Source organism: Plasmodium vivax, chromosome 12, assembly GCF_000002415.2.
Source record: "Plasmodium vivax chromosome 12, whole genome shotgun sequence".
NCBI classification, from domain to species: domain Eukaryota; phylum Apicomplexa; class Aconoidasida; order Haemosporida; family Plasmodiidae; genus Plasmodium; species Plasmodium vivax.
In genome coordinates this window covers 1,951,351-1,969,869 of record NC_009917.1, presented here as the reverse complement: position 1 = coordinate 1,969,869, position 18,519 = coordinate 1,951,351, and the positions used below count along the sequence as shown (strand labels likewise).

At 42.3% G+C, this 18,519-nt stretch overlaps 3 protein-coding genes across 3 annotated transcripts, besides 11 other annotated features; 2 read left to right on the top strand and 1 right to left on the bottom strand.

Moving 5' to 3' along the window:
• On the bottom strand, positions 1-1,464 carry PVX_117575 (hypothetical protein, conserved; the record flags this gene model as incomplete). Its single annotated transcript, XM_001615759.1, has 1 exon — positions 1-1,464. The coding sequence occupies one exon, from the start codon at positions 1,462-1,464 to the stop codon at positions 1-3; it is 1,464 nt and encodes a 487-aa protein (XP_001615809.1).
• Positions 1,306-1,332: a microsatellite.
• Positions 1,465-2,935: 1,471 nt separating the features above from the next.
• PVX_117570 (hypothetical protein, conserved) lies at positions 2,936-13,729 on the top strand (the record flags this gene model as incomplete). The annotated part of the gene is made up of 1 exon (XM_001615758.1): positions 2,936-13,729. Exon 1 carries the CDS (start codon positions 3,617-3,619, stop codon positions 13,727-13,729), a length of 10,113 nt encoding a protein of 3,370 aa, XP_001615808.1. The 5' UTR covers positions 2,936-3,616.
• Positions 5,396-5,430: a microsatellite.
• Positions 5,492-5,589: a microsatellite.
• Positions 6,288-6,351: a microsatellite.
• Positions 9,686-9,709: a microsatellite.
• Positions 9,852-9,878: a microsatellite.
• Positions 10,368-10,393: a microsatellite.
• Positions 12,447-12,471: a microsatellite.
• Positions 13,730-15,297: 1,568 nt separating the features above from the next.
• Positions 15,298-15,330: a microsatellite.
• A 671-nt stretch (positions 15,331-16,001) lies between these two features.
• Positions 16,002-18,484, top strand: PVX_117565 (cysteine proteinase precursor). The gene has a single exon (XM_001615757.1). It carries the CDS (start codon positions 16,319-16,321, stop codon positions 18,068-18,070), a length of 1,752 nt encoding a protein of 583 aa, XP_001615807.1. The 5' UTR covers positions 16,002-16,318; the 3' UTR covers positions 18,071-18,484.
• Positions 17,236-17,285: a microsatellite.
• Positions 18,104-18,124: a microsatellite.
• Positions 18,485-18,519: the final 35 nt, after the last annotated feature.

Sequence of the window (18,519 nt, the reverse complement as noted above, 5' to 3'; positions counted from 1 at the left end):
TTAACTTTTTAATTTTTTTTCAAAGTAAGACACGTAGTCGTAATCGATTTTGTTTATTTTGTCCATGAGGACGTTCATATTGTCGCTTAATATTTTTTTGTACATCTCTGAGGAGAAGCTCTTTATGGTCGTTTCTGCATCGTTCAGTATTTTTTTCTTTCCGCACGTTTTCTCTGTATGCCCATTTGGCGTTGCTTCCAGCGACTCGCCGAAGTTGTCTGCACTTTCCGCAGGTGAGTTGAATTTTTTTCTCTGCGTGCTTTCCGCGCTTGCGTCATCTGTGAGGCTCCCCCCCTCGTCGTCATCCTCTTCGACTTCTTCCTCCTCTCCGTCTTCATCCTCCTCTTCGCCTTCATCCTCCTCTTCGACTTCTTCCTCCTCATCGTCGTTTTCGTACTCTTCACTTTCCTCCTCCGCACCCGAATCATCATCCAAGCTCTCCTCTCCATCCGAATCACCATCCAAGCTCTCCTCTCCATCCTCATCATCGTCCAAGTCTTCCCCATCATCTGCATCTTCGCTTTCTTCCTCGTCCATTTCCCCCTCCCCGCTGACAGTCTCGTCACCCGTATCGTCTTCCATTCCGCTCTGTCCCGTTTTACTCACGCATGTATCTTCGTACCTCACCTGTTTGTCCTTCCTGGAGTGGGGATCTCCGCTGCGACTGTTACCTTGCCCCTTCATATTCTTCTCCTCCATTTGAGGGATGTGCGGAAGTTGTGCAGGTAGCCCAGCATCGCTTCCCTTTTCAGTTAATAACATTTCTGAGAGGTGATCTAATTCATTTTCCCGCATAAACGATTTAATGATGCAAACTTTCTTTTCATATTCATCCATGGAGTGATATAATTGTTGTAAAAATGGGTCTTCCCCTTCGTTCTCCCTTTTATACCCCCTTACATGTTCGTCGCTGTGTTGTGTATTCTCCCCCCGGGGTTTATTGCCCATGTTTTCCTCCCCCTTTGAGATTTTCCCCAGATGATCGATCGTTAATTCCACGTTCATTTTATTTTTTAAAAATAAATCCAAGTTGTTAAAAAGTTTCACCATTGCATCATTTACATCGTCGTAGAAGCATTTTGCCAAGTCAATTTTTTGTTGAAGAGAATTTATTTCTTGATTTTTTCCCAAAATTAAATTTTCAATTTCTTCCTTTTCCTTCTGAATTATGTCATTATTTTGGCTGATTATTTCGTTGGCAGTTTTTATATACTTATTTAGTTGATTTTTTTTTTCTTCGCAGGATAGCAACAGCTCGCTTAAAATGATGTCTATTTTTTCCTTTTCATTTAAGGTTTTTTCCTCCTTGGTGTTGTGCTGCTTGGTGACTATTCCATGAATTTCATTTTCTTTGTCGAGAATTTTTTCAAAGTCATCCTTCATAAAATTGAGGATGTTTATTTTGTCTTCCAGCGTGGCTAGGTTTATGGGGGGCTTCGTTTTCTTTTTTTTCTGTTGGATCATTTTGGCAGCTTCCTGCGGTGTGCCTATGTGGGGGAGGTTGTCTCGCCTTGCAATGCAATGCGTGCAGCGGGTTGGTTCAGCGGATTTTGCTCAACGCCGCGTTGGTATTCCTACGTGTGCTACTCCCCAAGTATGCCGCTTCTCTGCAGACGCGCTCAGCGTAGGGGCAACACTGACGAATACTTTTTAAGTAACCCTCCTTTTTACCCCTTCTCTAAATTGAAGCTGTAATTTACCACACCCTTGTTGTAAAATAATGTGTCTCTCCTTTTATAACTCGTAATTTTAGGCTTTTAAAATGCGTGGTAAGGTGGCCCCCAAAATATAACTGTTTGCCAAAGAAGGGGCATAAACAGACGTACACAGAGGACCACACCTGCCAATATTTCCCTACCACTAAGATAAAAACGTTTAGCATATATGCGCACTATTCACGCGATGGTTATTTTATTTTATTTTATTTTATTTTTTCCACCTTTTTGTTGCATGTTGGAAGTACTGCGAAGGGTTAGATGCCTCTGAGGGGTTGCCCAATGTGCCGAATCTGCCTTATGTGCCTAATATGGTTTATGCGCGTCTTACGCTCAGTTTAGCTGCCTGTGCACCTACTTACACTAACAGAACGGTGTTAGAAGGACCCCCCCAAAGGAAGAACTACGGTGAAACTAAATGTCCCCAACCTGATTTTTAGGCAGATGGCCCTACAGTGTCTGTACGGCGAAAGTGACCGCAGGAAAAAAGTTCAGGCTTTAAAACAGGAACTCACTATTTTGCTAACCAAAAAATGAAGGTTATTCCGCCTTTCTATAGCCATATCGTTTGGGGTCTTTCATGACATGTATCCCACGCGGACGCACGTGAAAATACACACGTAAAGCGTAAAAAATAGGACAGGATGAGAAATAAAAAAAAAAAAAAAAAACCTTTTCCTTCTACATAGCGGTGTTCCATAGACAGTATAGCATTTTCCCCCTTCCCTTTTGAGGATGCCCTCCATTGACTTCTAACACAAGTGTGCACATTTGTTTCGAAATGTTTCTCAAATGGACCATCATGTCATACACATCGCGCAAATATACACAGCTACGGTGTGCCATGTTAACTACAAAAAAGGGGGCACACATCCTCTGCGCGAAAAAATAAACACGTTATTTTTTTCTCTAATTTTAAAAGAAAAAAAAAAAAAAAAAGTCAGTCATGCCAGTAAAATTACATACCGCAGAGAATTGCGAAAAGAAGGGGACCCACGCTTTTCAATTTTTCATCAGTCCCTGCCTGGCGCGAAGAAAAAAAAACATGCGCGTCAGTTCTTCCCATTTGCATGTAAACGCGTGTGTTTCGTTAAGAGTGTATATATATGCATATATATATATACATACATACAAACGCACATGGCATACACCGGCGCAGAACGCACAATACAAGTTTGCGCGTATGCTGTACGCATAACACGCGCGTACGATCTGAGGTCGCTTTCCCTAAGCGACGAAAAACACGTAAACGGAATGCCACAGTTCTGATGAAACACTCGCTTCTCCTTCCCCAGTGAAAATAAAAAAAATTCCCAAAAATTGGAAGAAAAAAAATGAGCAAAAAAAAAAAAAATATCACAAAAATGTAAATTTCAATTTCAATTGCAATTGCTAGCAGACGAATTGAGAGAGTGTAACGAAAAGGCGACAAACCTGGAAAACGATGAAACAATTATTCAAGTTCCTGAAGGGGAAAGTTCAAACTTGAAAGCGCATCCAGTTTAAGAGGAAAACATTAAGGCGTGTGTTTGTGTGCAATCATGCCAGAAAGGGGGAGGAAGTAAACCGGGGAGAAGCAGCGAAAGGTAAGCGTAACGAAGGGGGGGCAACCAAATTGGGGAGACCAAAGTGGGCAACAAAATTGGGAGACCAAAAAGTGGGAAACAAAATTGGAGGGGCCTAAACGGGTATGCCATATTGGGGGTAGCCTAAATCGAAAGTCAAGAGAAAACGCAAAAAAAAAAAATAAATGATCAAGCGGCCGCCAGACGGAGCGACCGCCAAAGGGAGTAACCGCCAAAGGGAGTAACCGCCTAACGGAGTGACCTGATGACCAATAATGCCCAGTCGAAGCGAGCGAACGGCGCCGAACGCAGCAGCACGTCCCAGCGCGCGCGAAAATGATGAAAATGCTCCTGTATGACACCATCAGAGGGGAGCTGAAGGCAGAAGGTAAAGACACAGCCCTGGACAAAAACGTGATCAATGAAAATTTAAAAAAATACGATCGACATAAGCTGAGAGCCATACTGAGGAAGTACATTCGGCACAACAATAGACTGCTAAACTACCACAAGTACAAAGAAGTGATAGACAATTTTGAGCCTTTTAAAAATGTATTTATCATATACAGCAATAGCTTCTTAAATAAAAACAAAATTTTTAATTACACCTTTAGATACTCCAAAATTATAAAAATATTATACCTAAATAAAAAGGGGAAGAGACTTATATATGGGGATAACAATTACATGAAGGAGAGCACCCTGACGAGAAATAAAAAAGGGAGAAACAATGAAAGAATAGGATTACTACTAAACGATAATAAATTTACAAACGAAGACAATTCCAATGAAGAAAAAAAATATGAAGTTATTAACTTTTTTTATAATTTGAAAAAAAGTGATTATGATAAATTGGACAAAGTCATTGACAGCAGTGAGATAGCCCTGCCTTCCTTCAGCTACTTTGATATTTACCTATTCAGCAATAACAAAAAATTGAAATACGAAATTAACAAGAAGAACATAAAATATATTGACATTAGCTCTGTCCTTTATTACCTTTACATCCCAGTAATCATTTCGTATATCCATTTGAAAGATTTCCCAAATGCCAGAATTAAATTCTTTGAGTATATTTACCTGAAGAGGAAGTTTAGGCAAATTAATAAATACTGCTCCGAAAGCGAAAAAAGGAAATTGAGGATAACTACCCTAATTTCGTCGCAACTGAAAAATAAGATATATAACTATTACGACACTCTGCTGTATGAGAAGAAGGCGTCGTCCATCTTTTCTAAGGGCAATGAGGAGAAGGCAGAAAAGGGCGCTCACAAAAAGAAGGCAAATAAAGATAGTCTAGCTCTACCAAGTAACGGAATTAGCACCAAAATTAAGAACAAATTTATATCCACTGGGAGGAAGAACAAACAGGATGACTCCTTTAAGGAGCGCTCTACGGGAAGCACCACCATTGCAATTAGGAAGAGCAAAAGGAAGAATTCCTCTCTGCGTGGAGGTGATTGGCCCGCCGCGTGTGATAGCTTGCCTGTGGAGCCCTCAAACGGGTTGTCTCAACCGAACGGAGGGGAAATACAACCCCCCTCAGTGAAAGATAGCATAGAAGCGAATGGTGCAGACAAAATTGATTCCAGGGAACATCGTAGCAGCGGGGCTAATGGGGAACACACACCTCGGGGAGATACCCACGGAGATGCTGCCGAGACGAAGGAGGAAGACCCCTCCGCCAAGAAACGAAGCATCCACTTTCACCACACATGTAGAAGACAAAATTATACATATCAAAAGAGAAAGAAACACATAAAAAAAAAAAAAAAAAAAAGGGAATACATAACCATAGATGAATATTTGCTATTCCTAAAAATAAAACACAAAGAGACGACGCTAGAAGGGCTAACAGATGTTGTGAAGAATATCCCCTTGGAAGATAAAATCTGCAGAATAAAGAGATTAAGAAGTATTATGAATATCGAATACAATGAGAAAAAGAATATTTATAAAAAGGAAAAGATCCTGAAGAATTTGATCCAATTGAAGGATAAGAAGTACTATTTTTACAACTACTTTTTTGACGTGTTGATTTATTTTTCCTACTTTAAACAGATAAACATTGTAGAGGGCATTCTGGTGATGGCGCTCCTGTACAGCAAGCTGAACCTGTTGAGCATTTCGACTTACATATATAAAAATGTGTACCTGTATTTTTACTACATCTTTGAGAGCTACCAGAGAAAGTGGAAGTCCTTTGATTTAAATCACGAGATGAATAAGCTCAACTCGTTTAATGTGAAGGGGAAAGAGAATTCCGACGCTTCGTATGCAGAGCATCCCAAAGATTTGAAGGAGGGAAGCGCGAAAAAGAAAAAAGAAAAGAAGGAAAAGAAGGAAAAAAAAAAAAAAAAAATGAAGAAACATAAGAAAGTGAAGACCATGGCGGTTGCGACGTCCGACGTGGGGACCATGGAGAGCGACAAGCGGGAGAATAGTGAGGGGGGCGACTTCTGCCCCGCCGGGTTTGGCCAGTTGGATCGCAGCAGGGGCCTCGAGGGAAGCGGCGCGGTGGACGCGGCGGACGCAGCGCGGGAAGGCGGAAAGGAGAGCATAAGGAAAGGCGAGGCGAAAGGTGGCAATAAGGACGGTGAGGACGGCGAGGACGACCTCGATCGGCATGACAACTACGGCATGTGCAGCATGTACGACGAGCTGGTGGTGCACGCGTTTAACCACTTCCAGAGGCAGCTGCGAAACAACAGCAACTTTTACTTCGTGGCGGACTGGCAGGGGGATAAGTCGCACCCCAAGTATCGAAATTATTCCTTCCTAAATAACTCGTTCAACTCTCCACACCTGAATTATATTAACGACATCGTCGTGGGGAATATCATAAAAAATGCCATATGCTTTAACTACAAGTACATTTTCAACGGAATCAAAAGGCACATTTCAATTTACCTTAATTTAATAAGCCACGTAGAAACCAAATATATTTTTCACCAAAATAATTATAACTTAAAGAATCTGATTTACCATCTTTACATGGACCAAATTGTCAAGTCTTATGACTGTAACTTGTTTACGTATGAGAAGAACTTCTACGTACTGAAGAGAATTATTTTTTTGGACAATGGGGTAAATTTATTTCACCCTAGTGAGAATTACCTAACGAATGACTTTTGCCTAAAGTCGGTATTTTTCAAAATTTATTTTAATCTTTATAAAAATGCGTCTCGAAAGGTCCAGGGCAGGAATGAACGGCAGATGCTTGGCAGACTTAACAGCTGGAACCGCGCGGAACTAATTCACCAATACAGGATGATCGTACGGAGCGAAAATGGGAAAGAGAGCATCTTACATTCGTTGATCAACTTGGAGGAGCGGCAGCTGCAGTTGGGGGGATACCCAGTATGCCCTCACACAACTGCTGCGCAGTACGAGTTAGCAAGGGAGAAAAACGAGGGAGATTCACCAGTGAACGGGAACTGCGTAAGGGAGAACCTACACCTGAGCGACAACTCACCTGGTGGAAGTTCCCCGAATTTTGACTTCCCCATGGGTACGAGCGAGCAGTTGGGAATCCATATGCTCAGTAGCTACCTAACGAGTGATTGCAACCACGTGGAGAGGAAGGAACAAAAGACAGGAAACGTATACGAAACATTGAACAGCTTCGCAGATTGTGAAAATGGTAATGCCAAGGAGGGTGTGCGTATACCGCTTCCCCATTGTGGGGACCCTCCACAAGTGAATAACTGCCCATATAGCCACACCATCTCGTCGCACGAGCTGTTTAGCGATAGTAAGAGGTACAACGCGGATGTCCCTTCAAGCAAGTCGGGGCCTATCATCAAAAGTGTCACCTTGGCGGGTAACTTGAACGACCGCTTTTCCATCAGCGTGGGTGGGAAAAACGAGTGGGCATTTGACAATACGTATAATGGAGGCTCGAAAAAAACGAGATTCACACCTTGTGGTGAGGCGGACAGGAAAGACAAACTGGCTGCCCCGCACAGGGAGAGAAGGAACGACAAATTTATTGAAACGATTTTTAAGAAAAAAATTAACAAAAATTTGTTCGGAAAGAATAGAAGCTTGGACGAATCGCATGCTGGTCACCCCGCTCACCATGGTCATCACCATGACCACTGCGATCACACGGATCACCACTACGACCCTGATGGGGGGGACAAACTGAAAAACTACTCGCTCAGGAATTTTTTCAACTTCCCCAACAACGAGCTGAAAATACTGATTTATAACTTCCTCTTCCTGTACATCTTTGACGAGTATATTTACATGAACATGCACAAGAAGGACATAAGCGAGTACTTCAATTTTGTAAATGTGTTGAAGAAGAAGCAAAAGCTGAGGTACAATTTGTTCAATTTCCTTTGCCACTCGAAGAAAGACATTGGCAACGAAATATCTTGCTACAAGAAGTACCTAAAGGAGAGGTACCTAAATAAAAATAAAAAAAAAGATAACAACAAAATGATGTACAACTCCATGTTTGGGGAAAAAACTACCATCCAGGTGAACATGAAAAAGGATATGAATGATAAGTGCAAGACGAAAAGTGCCAAGAAATTGTCAAAAAAAGGGGAAGAGTACAAAATAGCTAGAGAGCATAAGAAAGAGGAGGCCCTCCACCCAATGGCTTCCATTATCCTAATAAACAATAAAAAAAAAAAATACAATTCAAAAGTTATAAATTTGCTGAGAGATACGTATAAGAAAAATTTCATCAATTATCACATCAAAATTAATGTGGAAAAATATGAACACATTTATTTCCTCTTCTTAATTACTGAAATGCTGTCTCTCATTTTTTTGCCCTTCGTCAATTCTCATTATTACTTTGCTTACGTGAAAGGCTACAAGAATCTGGGCGAGGGGAAGTTCACCCTGATTGAAAGGTTTAGGCAGGAAAATATACACCTCCTGTGTGAGCGCACCAGTGGCGATGGCGCCAGTGCTGATGATGCAAGCGGAGACAATGCCAAAGCTGCAGATGGTGCTGACTGGAACTACAAAAGGAAAACCCCAAAACAAAGTCGTAGAAGCGCGCAAAATCGAGTGGGCAAGCGGAAGAGGCTGCTCAAAAATGGCAAGCAGGACATATCCACGAGCATTTACAACCTCTTCAAAGTAAATAAAGCCAACTTGTTCAACTTTTCAAATAAAAAAAAAAAAGAAAAATCTTCCGATTCTGAAGAAACCAGGAGTAGGAAAATCCTCTATCGAAAAAATACCCTAAGTAATATCAAAAACGAAACGGCATACATACAGAAATATTCCCTGTTCAATGAGAGGAGGGAAAAATGGAATGACGCCCTGTTCAGCAAAACGCACTCCACCGAGCTGAAGAGGAGGAAAAGCACTAAATATGGCCACCAGGTGGATGATGGCAACTACTACATTGCGCTGTACAACAAGAAAGAAGCAGTAGAACAAATCAGGAGCAGCAAAAAGGGGATAACCTTCGATGCGAAGAATCTCATTGAAAAGGTCTTCCTCCACAATGAGTATTACCAAATTGATACCTACGAATTAAAGAAAAAATTTCATAGCAAGGACAAATATTTCCTCATAAAAAAATATGAAAAAATTGTGGCTCTCGCTTTTTACACCCGCTTTAATACCTACTTGATATTTTCCCTCTACCAACGAATAGCGCTACTAAACTTTTTGTACTCGAATTACCATTTGGTCGTTTCAATGCTGAGGTATATTAACCATGTGCACTGTAAGTTGATGAACCAGTATGCACGCAGCCATTTTTTTCGTATGAAGAAATCTCCAGCGGTGTGCGAAAAGTCAGTTGGTCCATCTTACCAAGGGGGTAAAGCACACGTGGAATTCCCCGAAAGGGGGAAGAGTACCTTTTTCGCAGATCAACCAGAAAATTCTACCCCAAATGGCCACTCCTTCTTCTACATGAAAGATGAAGACATTCACTACGATGATTACATAATCAACACGTACAGCACCAACTACATCAATGATATGAATGCCGCACAGGGTAGAAATAACTCCCCTTCGTCTTTACTCACCTTCTATGACAAACTGGGGGATATAAAGTCCTTCCGATTTTCCATTTTCTTCGATATATTTTTTGAGCTAAAGGTAAATTTTAACCACCTCACCAGCGCGCATATATGTGTGCAGAATTCGCTAAGGTACCTCTTCTTCTTTTTGAAAAATGCACACAAGTGTAATGTCGTCTTGGATTTGAGACTTAGCAGGGGAAGGAGAGGTACCCTACCGGGGTTAGCCAGCGAAGGGACGAGTGAATCTGTTGAGGAAGACACTGACGGGGCGAAGCCGAGGAGTGGCCTACACAGGAGTAAAAATAAACATTCGAGTGACGTTCCCCAGGTGGACTCCCTCCTCAGAAGGGTAAGAAGCGAAGAAAATTTGCACTTCCAAAGTGGGAACACCTCCCAGGGAGGAAACAAACCAACGGATGAGAGGAATCGAAAATGTGGGGAGCTACTTAACCATGCGGGGGAGAATAGCACAAGGCGTGATGGAAAGGACAACTCGCTTAATGCTAACCAGGAAAGCTGTCACAGTGAAAATGATCTGCACTCGAATTGGCTTCACAAAATGGGGAAGGAGGTCAAATGCGAGCCGAACGACGCGTTAACCACCCCGGAGGGTGGAGACTGGCCTAGGTTTGTCCCCAGCCTGGACCTAAACAAACTGAGAAGCAGCAAACTTTTCTACATTATAGGCATCTCTCTACTGAAGCAGCTGAACACTAATTACTACTATGACAATGTGAAAGAAATAAATCTCATTTACGAGGACGATTTGGTTGGAAAAAAAATAAATGTAAATAATTTGCTAAAAAATGATTATACGGAAGTGCTCAACTTGAGTTACAAGTACATGAAAAAGAGCATCAGCGTGGATCCCAACCACCTGCTGAGTTACTACTACCTTGGCGTTATCTATCTATACAAGTTAAAAATTACCAAGTGTATTTATATATGTAAAAATTTTCTATTGCAAAACTGCCACAATGTGTACGCCTTCCCCTTCTTTTTGCTATATATAGTAGTCACCAGTTCGAGGTACTCCAAAATGGAGGTACCTTCCCCACACAGGGGGGGGAAACCCAACAAAGGTAACACACATAAGGGTTATTTAATGCAACGTAAAAGTGAAAAAAATAAAGGTCATGGCAGCAAACATGACGCACTTGCACTTATTAACCACGCGGGCATTCTACACAGCTACAGTGAACAGTACAAAGGGCTAATTAACCAGCTGAGGCGAAATGCCCCCAACTTTTATAGCGCCATTACTAACCCGAACAACCTGTTTGATGCAGAGGATGAGCAAACGGCAGGTGCAGGAGGAGGCTATATGGACGACCTTTGCAACTTGGGGAATTTTATAAATTGCAACGATTCGGTCAGTAAAAGGGCCGCTGACAGTTTGAAGGAAAACCCAAGTGAAGTCCCATCCGAAAGGGAGTCTAATGGGAAAGGTGACGACCCAAGTGGCAGCCATGATAAGAACAAAACGGAGCATGGTGAGCACCCGGTGGGTCCTCAACTGGGGGAGGTGAATACCCCTACTGGGAGAGCCCCCGCGGTGGAGAGCAGCGCGCATGATAAGCTGAGCATACACTGTACAGGAGTGGGAAGAAGAGGAAGTACTTCATACCGCCCCCACACCGGTGAGGGACTCCGAGCCAAATCGCCCAACAACGACTGCTTTTTAGTCCTCACGAAAGCCATCAACTACTTCCCAAACAACTTTTTTTTTTTTTACCTCTATGTGTACTACCTAATTAACTTCTTCGTAATGTATGATATTTTATTTTGCTGGGAGAAAGAAACAGAAGAGAAGAAGGATAAGAAGGGTGAGAAGAGTGAGAAGAGTAAGAAGGGAAAGAAGAGGACCTTCCCAAGTGCCCAGCTGAAACAGCTGCTTCTGCAAAAGGCCTCTCAACCGTGTGACGTCCAATCAAGCCCAAGTGAAAGCCCCCGCCCTACGGACCATTTCAATTTTTTACGCGAAGAAAAAAAGGGAGATGCCTATCTTAGCCAACTGTACGACGCAATATTCGACACGGACGAGATGGACAACGGAGGTAGTGACGATATTAGTTACACTGATGAAACCGCCAGAAATAGCGATTCCTGGGGGGTTTCAAAATGGAGGGTGAGCTTTCCCAACGTTTCACTTAATCTTAGCAAGGGTACCAACTTGGCCAAGGGGAAGGACGAAGGGAACCGACTTCTAACCAATAGCATTAAGGAAGAAATTGACAGAATTCAGATTTCGCTAAAGATTTTGCAAAAGAAGAGCAACTCGTTGAGGGTTGAGTCCAGAAGGGGGGGTAGAACCAACAAGGTTGCTTCTTCCGCCGTCACGAAGAGTGGCCCTGGTGACGGGCCACACACTGTCGCAACGCATGGTGGTGGCCTGGCGGATGATGAACAGTTGGGAGAATCTCATCACGCTGATAGGGCACACCCCGAGGAGGCAAATGTCAGCGAAAAGGATAAGGCAGACGAAGATGCCAACAACGAAGAGAGAAACGCAAGTTTTGTGCACCCCCCACCTGTGTGTGATGCCTACCCTAAGGAACTAAAAAATAACTTAAAAAGGAGCGAATACATTGACATTAGCAAAGTGAACTTGTTACCCTGCGTTATGCCCATACTGTTAATATTATACAAATATATCCTTCAGAAAATGCAGGAAAAAAAAAACTCGCACATGTATATATATTTCTGTTTGAATAAAATTATGTCCTCTGTTGATGTGGGTAAGATTAAGTGCGAATTGCATGAACAGAGCGATAGTGGGTACCTCCCAAATGGGGGGATTAACAACTCTAACTGCTTCTTTAGCTACGCGAAGGGGAGCGACAAATTGTACAGCAAGAATTACTACTTTTCGGAGAGGAACAGATGCGGGGTGGTTGGCGGAAGTAGTATGCTTGGTGGGAGCTACCTGGTTAGTGGAGGCCAAGTGAATGGCGGAAATTGTAACAATTTTGGAACCCTCAACTTGCGGAGCAGCATCAATGATGTGAGAAATACCACCCCTTTGACTGCCAGCACAGCCAAGGGGATGAGGAAAATTAGCCTGAAAAATGTGTACCTTGAAGCCATCACCTGGATCAGTATGGGAGAAATTCTGATATACCTTAGGGTTAATGCGAAGCTTATTATTTACCTCCTCAACATTATAGACTCTTATATAAAATTTTACCTAAGTGTAAATAATGACAGTAATTATTACAATTACGAAAATACAAATTTCTTTTACAATTTGACTCACCAGTTCATGTGCCTGAAATGCTTGTACTTGTTTTATCTCTATGCTAAATGCAAACCGAGGAAAAGATATTCTGACAGTTTTCTCCTAAGCAGAAGAGGAAGCAGTGGGTACCGCTTGCCACAAATGAGAATGTCCCCCTTTGGAGAAATGGGTAAAAAAAGGAAGGGCAACAGAAAGGGGAAAACATCTTTGCCCTTTAAAAAAAATTTATATAGTAAAATACTCTTTTTCGAAAACGAATACGAATTGCACAATGGTAGAATGAAGCTGTGTGAGCACCCGAAAGTTAAAGTGGAGAATAACCACATCTACTTTAGTGATCGATTTGGTGAAAGTGATTTTAAGTTGCCTTTTCATACAAGGGATGGGAAGGAACTGCGGGGGAAATTCTGGCCCCTCAGGAGGAAGGCCGAGAAGGCGTACGCACCGGAGGGTGCTGATGAAGTTGCTGATGAGGGTGCCGCTAAGGGTGCTGATGAGGGCGCCGCTAAGGGAGAAAAAAAGGAACCCCCCCAAAGGAACGCGCCAAAAGAGAACGCACCAAAAGAGAACACAGGCAACGGCGCGAGATGTTCCACGTCCAACAAAGCAGACGCAAATAACAAAACTGGCAGAACGAGCAGAACGAGCAGAGCGAACAAAGCGAGCAGAAAGAGCATGAATAAGCTTTACGCCGACGAGGAGAAACTGTTCAACTCGTTTCGCGTGGACTATGAGAGTGCCCAGAAAAGACAGAAAAAATACCGACTCGTGAAAAACATTAAAATTTACGTGTCCCTAATAAGCAAAATTTATTTCAACGATAGGAAGGTTAACATTCTATATGCTCGATATTATTTTTTAAAAAAAAAGTACCTGAAAGTTATCAGCATTTTGTCTCTGCTGAATGAGCACTACAAGAAAAGGGACTACTTCATTATGAAGAGGAAAGGGTCACATGAGGGTAGTGGCCCAGGGGGCGATATGAACATCTCGGGTGAGCAAAATACCCTTCCAAGTGGCTACCCCTTTCATTTAAATAACCAAACCGATTTCGTCTACGAATATTTAAATATATACATGTATTATCAGTCCTTTGAGAAGCTACAGAATTACCGGAAGTCGAATTATTACAAGCATATTTTGCACGTCATTTTTTTAAGCTGCCCCATCATACCCTTTGGTTTGTTTCCGTTTATAAATTTGTGAGCCACACTCGGGTGACGCACTCATTTTTGCCACCCCCCGCATGGAGTGTGTGTGGCAGGCAAAACGGCATAAGAAATTTGACCCTCTGTGCATGACGAAGTGTTGAAGCACTTTTGAAAGAGCTGACCAGAAATATGACGTGTTCGGCGTGCCGCAGCATAGCGGTAGCTTTGGTGGGAGATGCCCTTTTTCGCAAGCCACCTTATGTTTTACGATGGTATGCCATCATTTCCCCCCACGTTGGTTTGCGCCATTCTTCGTTCCTTCTCCTTTGCCATGTGCTTATTTTGCCATGTGCTTATTTTGCCATGCTTCACTTTGCCATGCTTCATTTTGCATCGTTTGGTTCATTTTCGTTTTAATTTAATTTTTTTTTGTCAATTTGTTTCGTTTTGAGTAATTTCTTTGTGCACCGAAAGGTAACATAACCGCAGCGCAGGTCAGGCACGCATATACACTGTGTGCATATTTTTCCCGGCACCTGCCTGTTTGCCATCCATTTTGCCCCCCTCAGTTGGCACACTGCGTCCTACATAAATGTTATATAGCCACGTCGATTCGTTCGTGTTGGCAGCTTCTTTGTTAGCAGTTTTAATGTTATTTCGTTTCGTTTTGTTTCGCTTCGTTTCGCTCCATTTTGCTCCGTTTCGCTCCATTTTGCTCCGTTTCGCTCCATTTTGCTCCGTTTTTTTTTCTTTTTTTTCCCTTGTTTGGTAACAAAAGTGTAAGCTTCCCCTGCATGTAGAAAATGCGGGGAAGCTGCAAAAAGGCAGTTGCATTTGACAATATTTTATTTTATTAAATTTTATGTGACAATTTTTTTTTTTTTGTAGCCTTTTAAAGATTTTTTTTTTTCTTTTTTTTCGCTGCTCATAAAAATGATGTGCACAAATTACATCATTCAACAAAACGACATGTTTGCTTTTCCCCCATTAACGCAGTGCGCATGTAAAATTGAAAAAAAAAATAAATATATTAAACTTGGAAAGACTCGCCCTTTATTTTTGCGCTGCACATGGAGTGGCGACTTGCCAAAGTTTTGTAACGCTTAAATGCACAGCGGTGTGGTGGCGATGTGGTGGCGGCATGGTGGGGATATGCCGGTGCGGCGGTGCTGACGTTCATCCGTTTTGTCCTTTTTTTTTTCCTCATCACGTGGAGGACGGACGGGAACATGCGCATTAAGCACATTCGTATCGACATGTGCTCAAACATATGTGTGCTGACATAGGCACAAGCATATGTGCGTTGATATGGGCACTAAATATGCGCTTTGGAAAGTACGTCGAGATGCAGATTGACATGAGCGTTGGGCATGCGCTTTGGGAGCCACGCTGAAATGCATATTAGCATGCCCGTTTGACGTGCGCGTCGGTCTACATGCTTTTACCCGCACGTAGGCATGTCCGCATGTGCTCACGTGAGTTTTTCCCCTTTTTGGAGCGACACACCACGGGGCGATTTAATCCTCGTCATGTGCACAAGAGATCATTTTCCTTCCCCTCTCCCTCGAAATGTGGCAAGTCGGAACAGGTACAACGCGCGCCCCGTTTTTGCCAAGCTCGTCTTCAACGTGACTTTTTTTTTTCCTTTTTTTTTTTACGTATCGCTAAGCGTCTCGATACGTGCAGCCACTGCGTTCCTCGGGGGGAGGGGCGAAGGAGCTTCGATTTTAACCTATTTTATATATAAAGGGAGAATTTCAGGCAGCATATATGTATGTATATATATATATATATATATATATTTTTTTTTTTTTTTTTTTTTTCAAGCTCTGCGCACGTGTTGTTTTTCATTTTTGCCAGTAGCGCTTCATTGCAACTTTTTAATTTTTCCCGTTCGTTTTTGCCATTATTTTTGTTTTCATTTTTGTTTCATTTTTGCTTCCTTTTTGTTTTATTTTTATTTCTTTTCGTTTCTTTTCCTGTTATCTTTATTCACTTATTTTCACTTCTTTTCACTCCCTTCTTACAACAAAAGGCAGTAACGTAAAACTCAATTCCAGCCATAACGACAATCGTTAGTGAATGGAACTTTCGATGAGAAACATATGCGACTGCCCAATCGCCGTGGTGATACGAAACGTACGGTAGCTTCCGTGCCATCAGTTCCACTGTTCCTATGTTTTTTCTTTTTTTTCTTTTTAAAGGAGAAGAATAAAGTTACATAATCAAGTGAGAGTGTTCGTTTGAGTTGCTCTCATCCGTATAGCATTTTTTCCCTCACCCCTTTTTTGCATGCTCATCCGTTTTGTATTATTGACCAGTTTTTACGTACCAATAGGATAGCGCGGTGGCTGCTTTGTCCTGTGCTGCGTGGGAGCATTTGATAAAAGCGGCCAAGTGGGAGTGTCAATTGGGGCGACCGACTGATTGGTTTGTTGGCTGGCTGACCGATTGGTTGACTGATTCACTGCGTGGCTGTTTGCACGGTGGGTGGTGAAGCGCAAGTGTACGCACTGCCTGTAGGTTACGCCTCTCTTGCGCACGATCCAGCCGCTTTTACGTGTACCGTAGGCTTTTTCCTTTTGGGAGCCTCTTAACGCCGCTTCTCCCCTGTTTATCCCCCGCTAACCACCCCTTATGCAAAATGGCGCAGGATATCAAAATCATGAACCTGACCAAGTCCAGCCTGGAGGCCCTGAACAGAAACCAAATGCTCTCCAAAAAGAGCAGTAGGAAAATTCTGAAGATATGCATGTACGCAATTCTGACATTTGCAATGTGCGGTGTGGTGTTGATATGCCTCACTGCCATGTCGAACAGTGATGGGAGCCTTACCCAGAGTGGCAGCCATAACCAGAGCGGCAGCCTGAAGGGTCTCTCTTCCACCCCTGGTGATGGAGAAATCCTCAACAAGGCTGAAATAGAAACGCTGAGATTTATCTTTTCAAATTACCCCCACGGGAATAGAGATCCAACTGGTGATGATGTGGAAAAACCAGCAGATGCCGCCTTACCAAATGAAGAGGATCAAAAGGTAAAAATTGCAGACGCGGGAAAGCACATCAAATTGATGAAGCAGTACAACGAAATTGTGGCGGACATGAGTGAGGACAACAAAGAACAGCTAGCCAAAATGTTGAGGGAACTTTTGAAAAAAAAAATAAATGAAAGGAAGAAGAAGAGAGAAGACCCAAATGGTAATAATGAAGAAGGGAAAGAAGTTATCAATATAAGTGTGCCAAGTTTTAATTACAAACGAGTCAGCGCCAACCAAGATGATAGTGACGACGAGGAAGAGGTGAGTGTGGCGCAGATAGAAGGCCTATTCGTCAACCTGAAATATGCCTCGAAATTTTTCAACTTCATGAACAAGTATAAAAGAAGCTATAAAGACATCAACGAGCAGATGGAGAAATATAAAAACTTCAAAATGAATTATCTCAAAATTAAGAAGCATAATGAAACGAATCAAATGTACAAAATGAAGGTAAACCAGTTTAGCGACTATTCGAAGAAAGATTTCGAGAGCTATTTTAGAAAGTTGCTACCCATCCCGGATCACCTGAAGAAGAAATATGTAGTGCCGTTCAGTTCCATGAATAACGGAAAGGGCAAAAATGTAGTGACTAGCAGCAGCGGCGCTAACCTTCTTGCCGACGTGCCAGAAATTTTAGACTATAGAGAAAAAGGAATTGTGCATGAACCCAAGGACCAAGGGCTATGCGGCTCGTGCTGGGCCTTTGCCAGTGTAGGAAATGTTGAATGCATGTACGCCAAGGAGCATAACAAGACCATTTTAACTTTGAGTGAGCAAGAAGTTGTAGATTGTTCTAAGCTAAATTTCGGATGTGATGGAGGACACCCATTTTATTCTTTCATTTATGCCATCGAAAATGGAATTTGCATGGGGGACGACTATAAATATAAAGCGATGGATAATTTATTTTGCCTAAACTATAGATGTAAGAATAAAGTTACTCTCTCCTCTGTTGGTGGGGTGAAAGAAAACGAATTGATACGTGCTCTAAATGAAGTAGGTCCTGTGTCCGTCAATGTCGGGGTAACGGACGATTTCTCCTTTTACGGCGGAGGAATATTCAATGGCACTTGCACAGAAGAATTAAACCACTCCGTTCTTCTTGTTGGCTATGGCCAAGTGCAGAGCAGCAAAATATTTCAAGAAAAGAACGCTTATGATGATGCCTCTGGAGTTACGAAGAAGGGAGCGCTATCATACCCATCAAAGGCCGATGATGGTATTCAGTACTATTGGATTATTAAAAATTCGTGGAGCAAATTTTGGGGAGAAAACGGATTTATGAGAATTAGTCGAAATAAGGAGGGAGATAACGTGTTTTGCGGAATCGGTGTCGAAGTTTTCTACCCCATTTTGTAAGGCCACCCCCACACACCGTTCCAGTGTAGCGTGGAGACCCCGTCAGCAACCTCCGTACGCAAGAAGTGGCGTCCTTTTTGTTGGCGTAGCAGGGACGAGCTCCTTTTTTATGGTAGACGAGGTGGTGATGCTTTTCCGAACTGAAGCATTTCCCAGCTCACCGCCTGTATGGCCCAGTGAAAATGCTGACCAATGTACAATGGCGAGGGACCCACCCCCTCTGTATATTCAATTTTTTTTTTTTTCCGTTTTGTACCATTCTAAGATTTGATTCCTATACCATATGTAGTCCTTACCCTTTGATGTTGTAACGTATGTAACTTAACCATTTTGTTAAAGTTTTTTTTTTTTTTTTTTTTGAACCTGCAAGAATTAGCAACTTATTACACCCCTTAATATGTAACTTTAAGGTTTAAGAAAAGAAAAGAAAAAGCTTACACTCGAGTTTT

Coding starts and splice junctions, on each gene's coding strand:
- PVX_117565 (XM_001615757.1), top strand. CDS start 16,319: ATGGCGCAGGATATCAAAATCATGAACCTGACCAAGTCCAGCCTGGAG.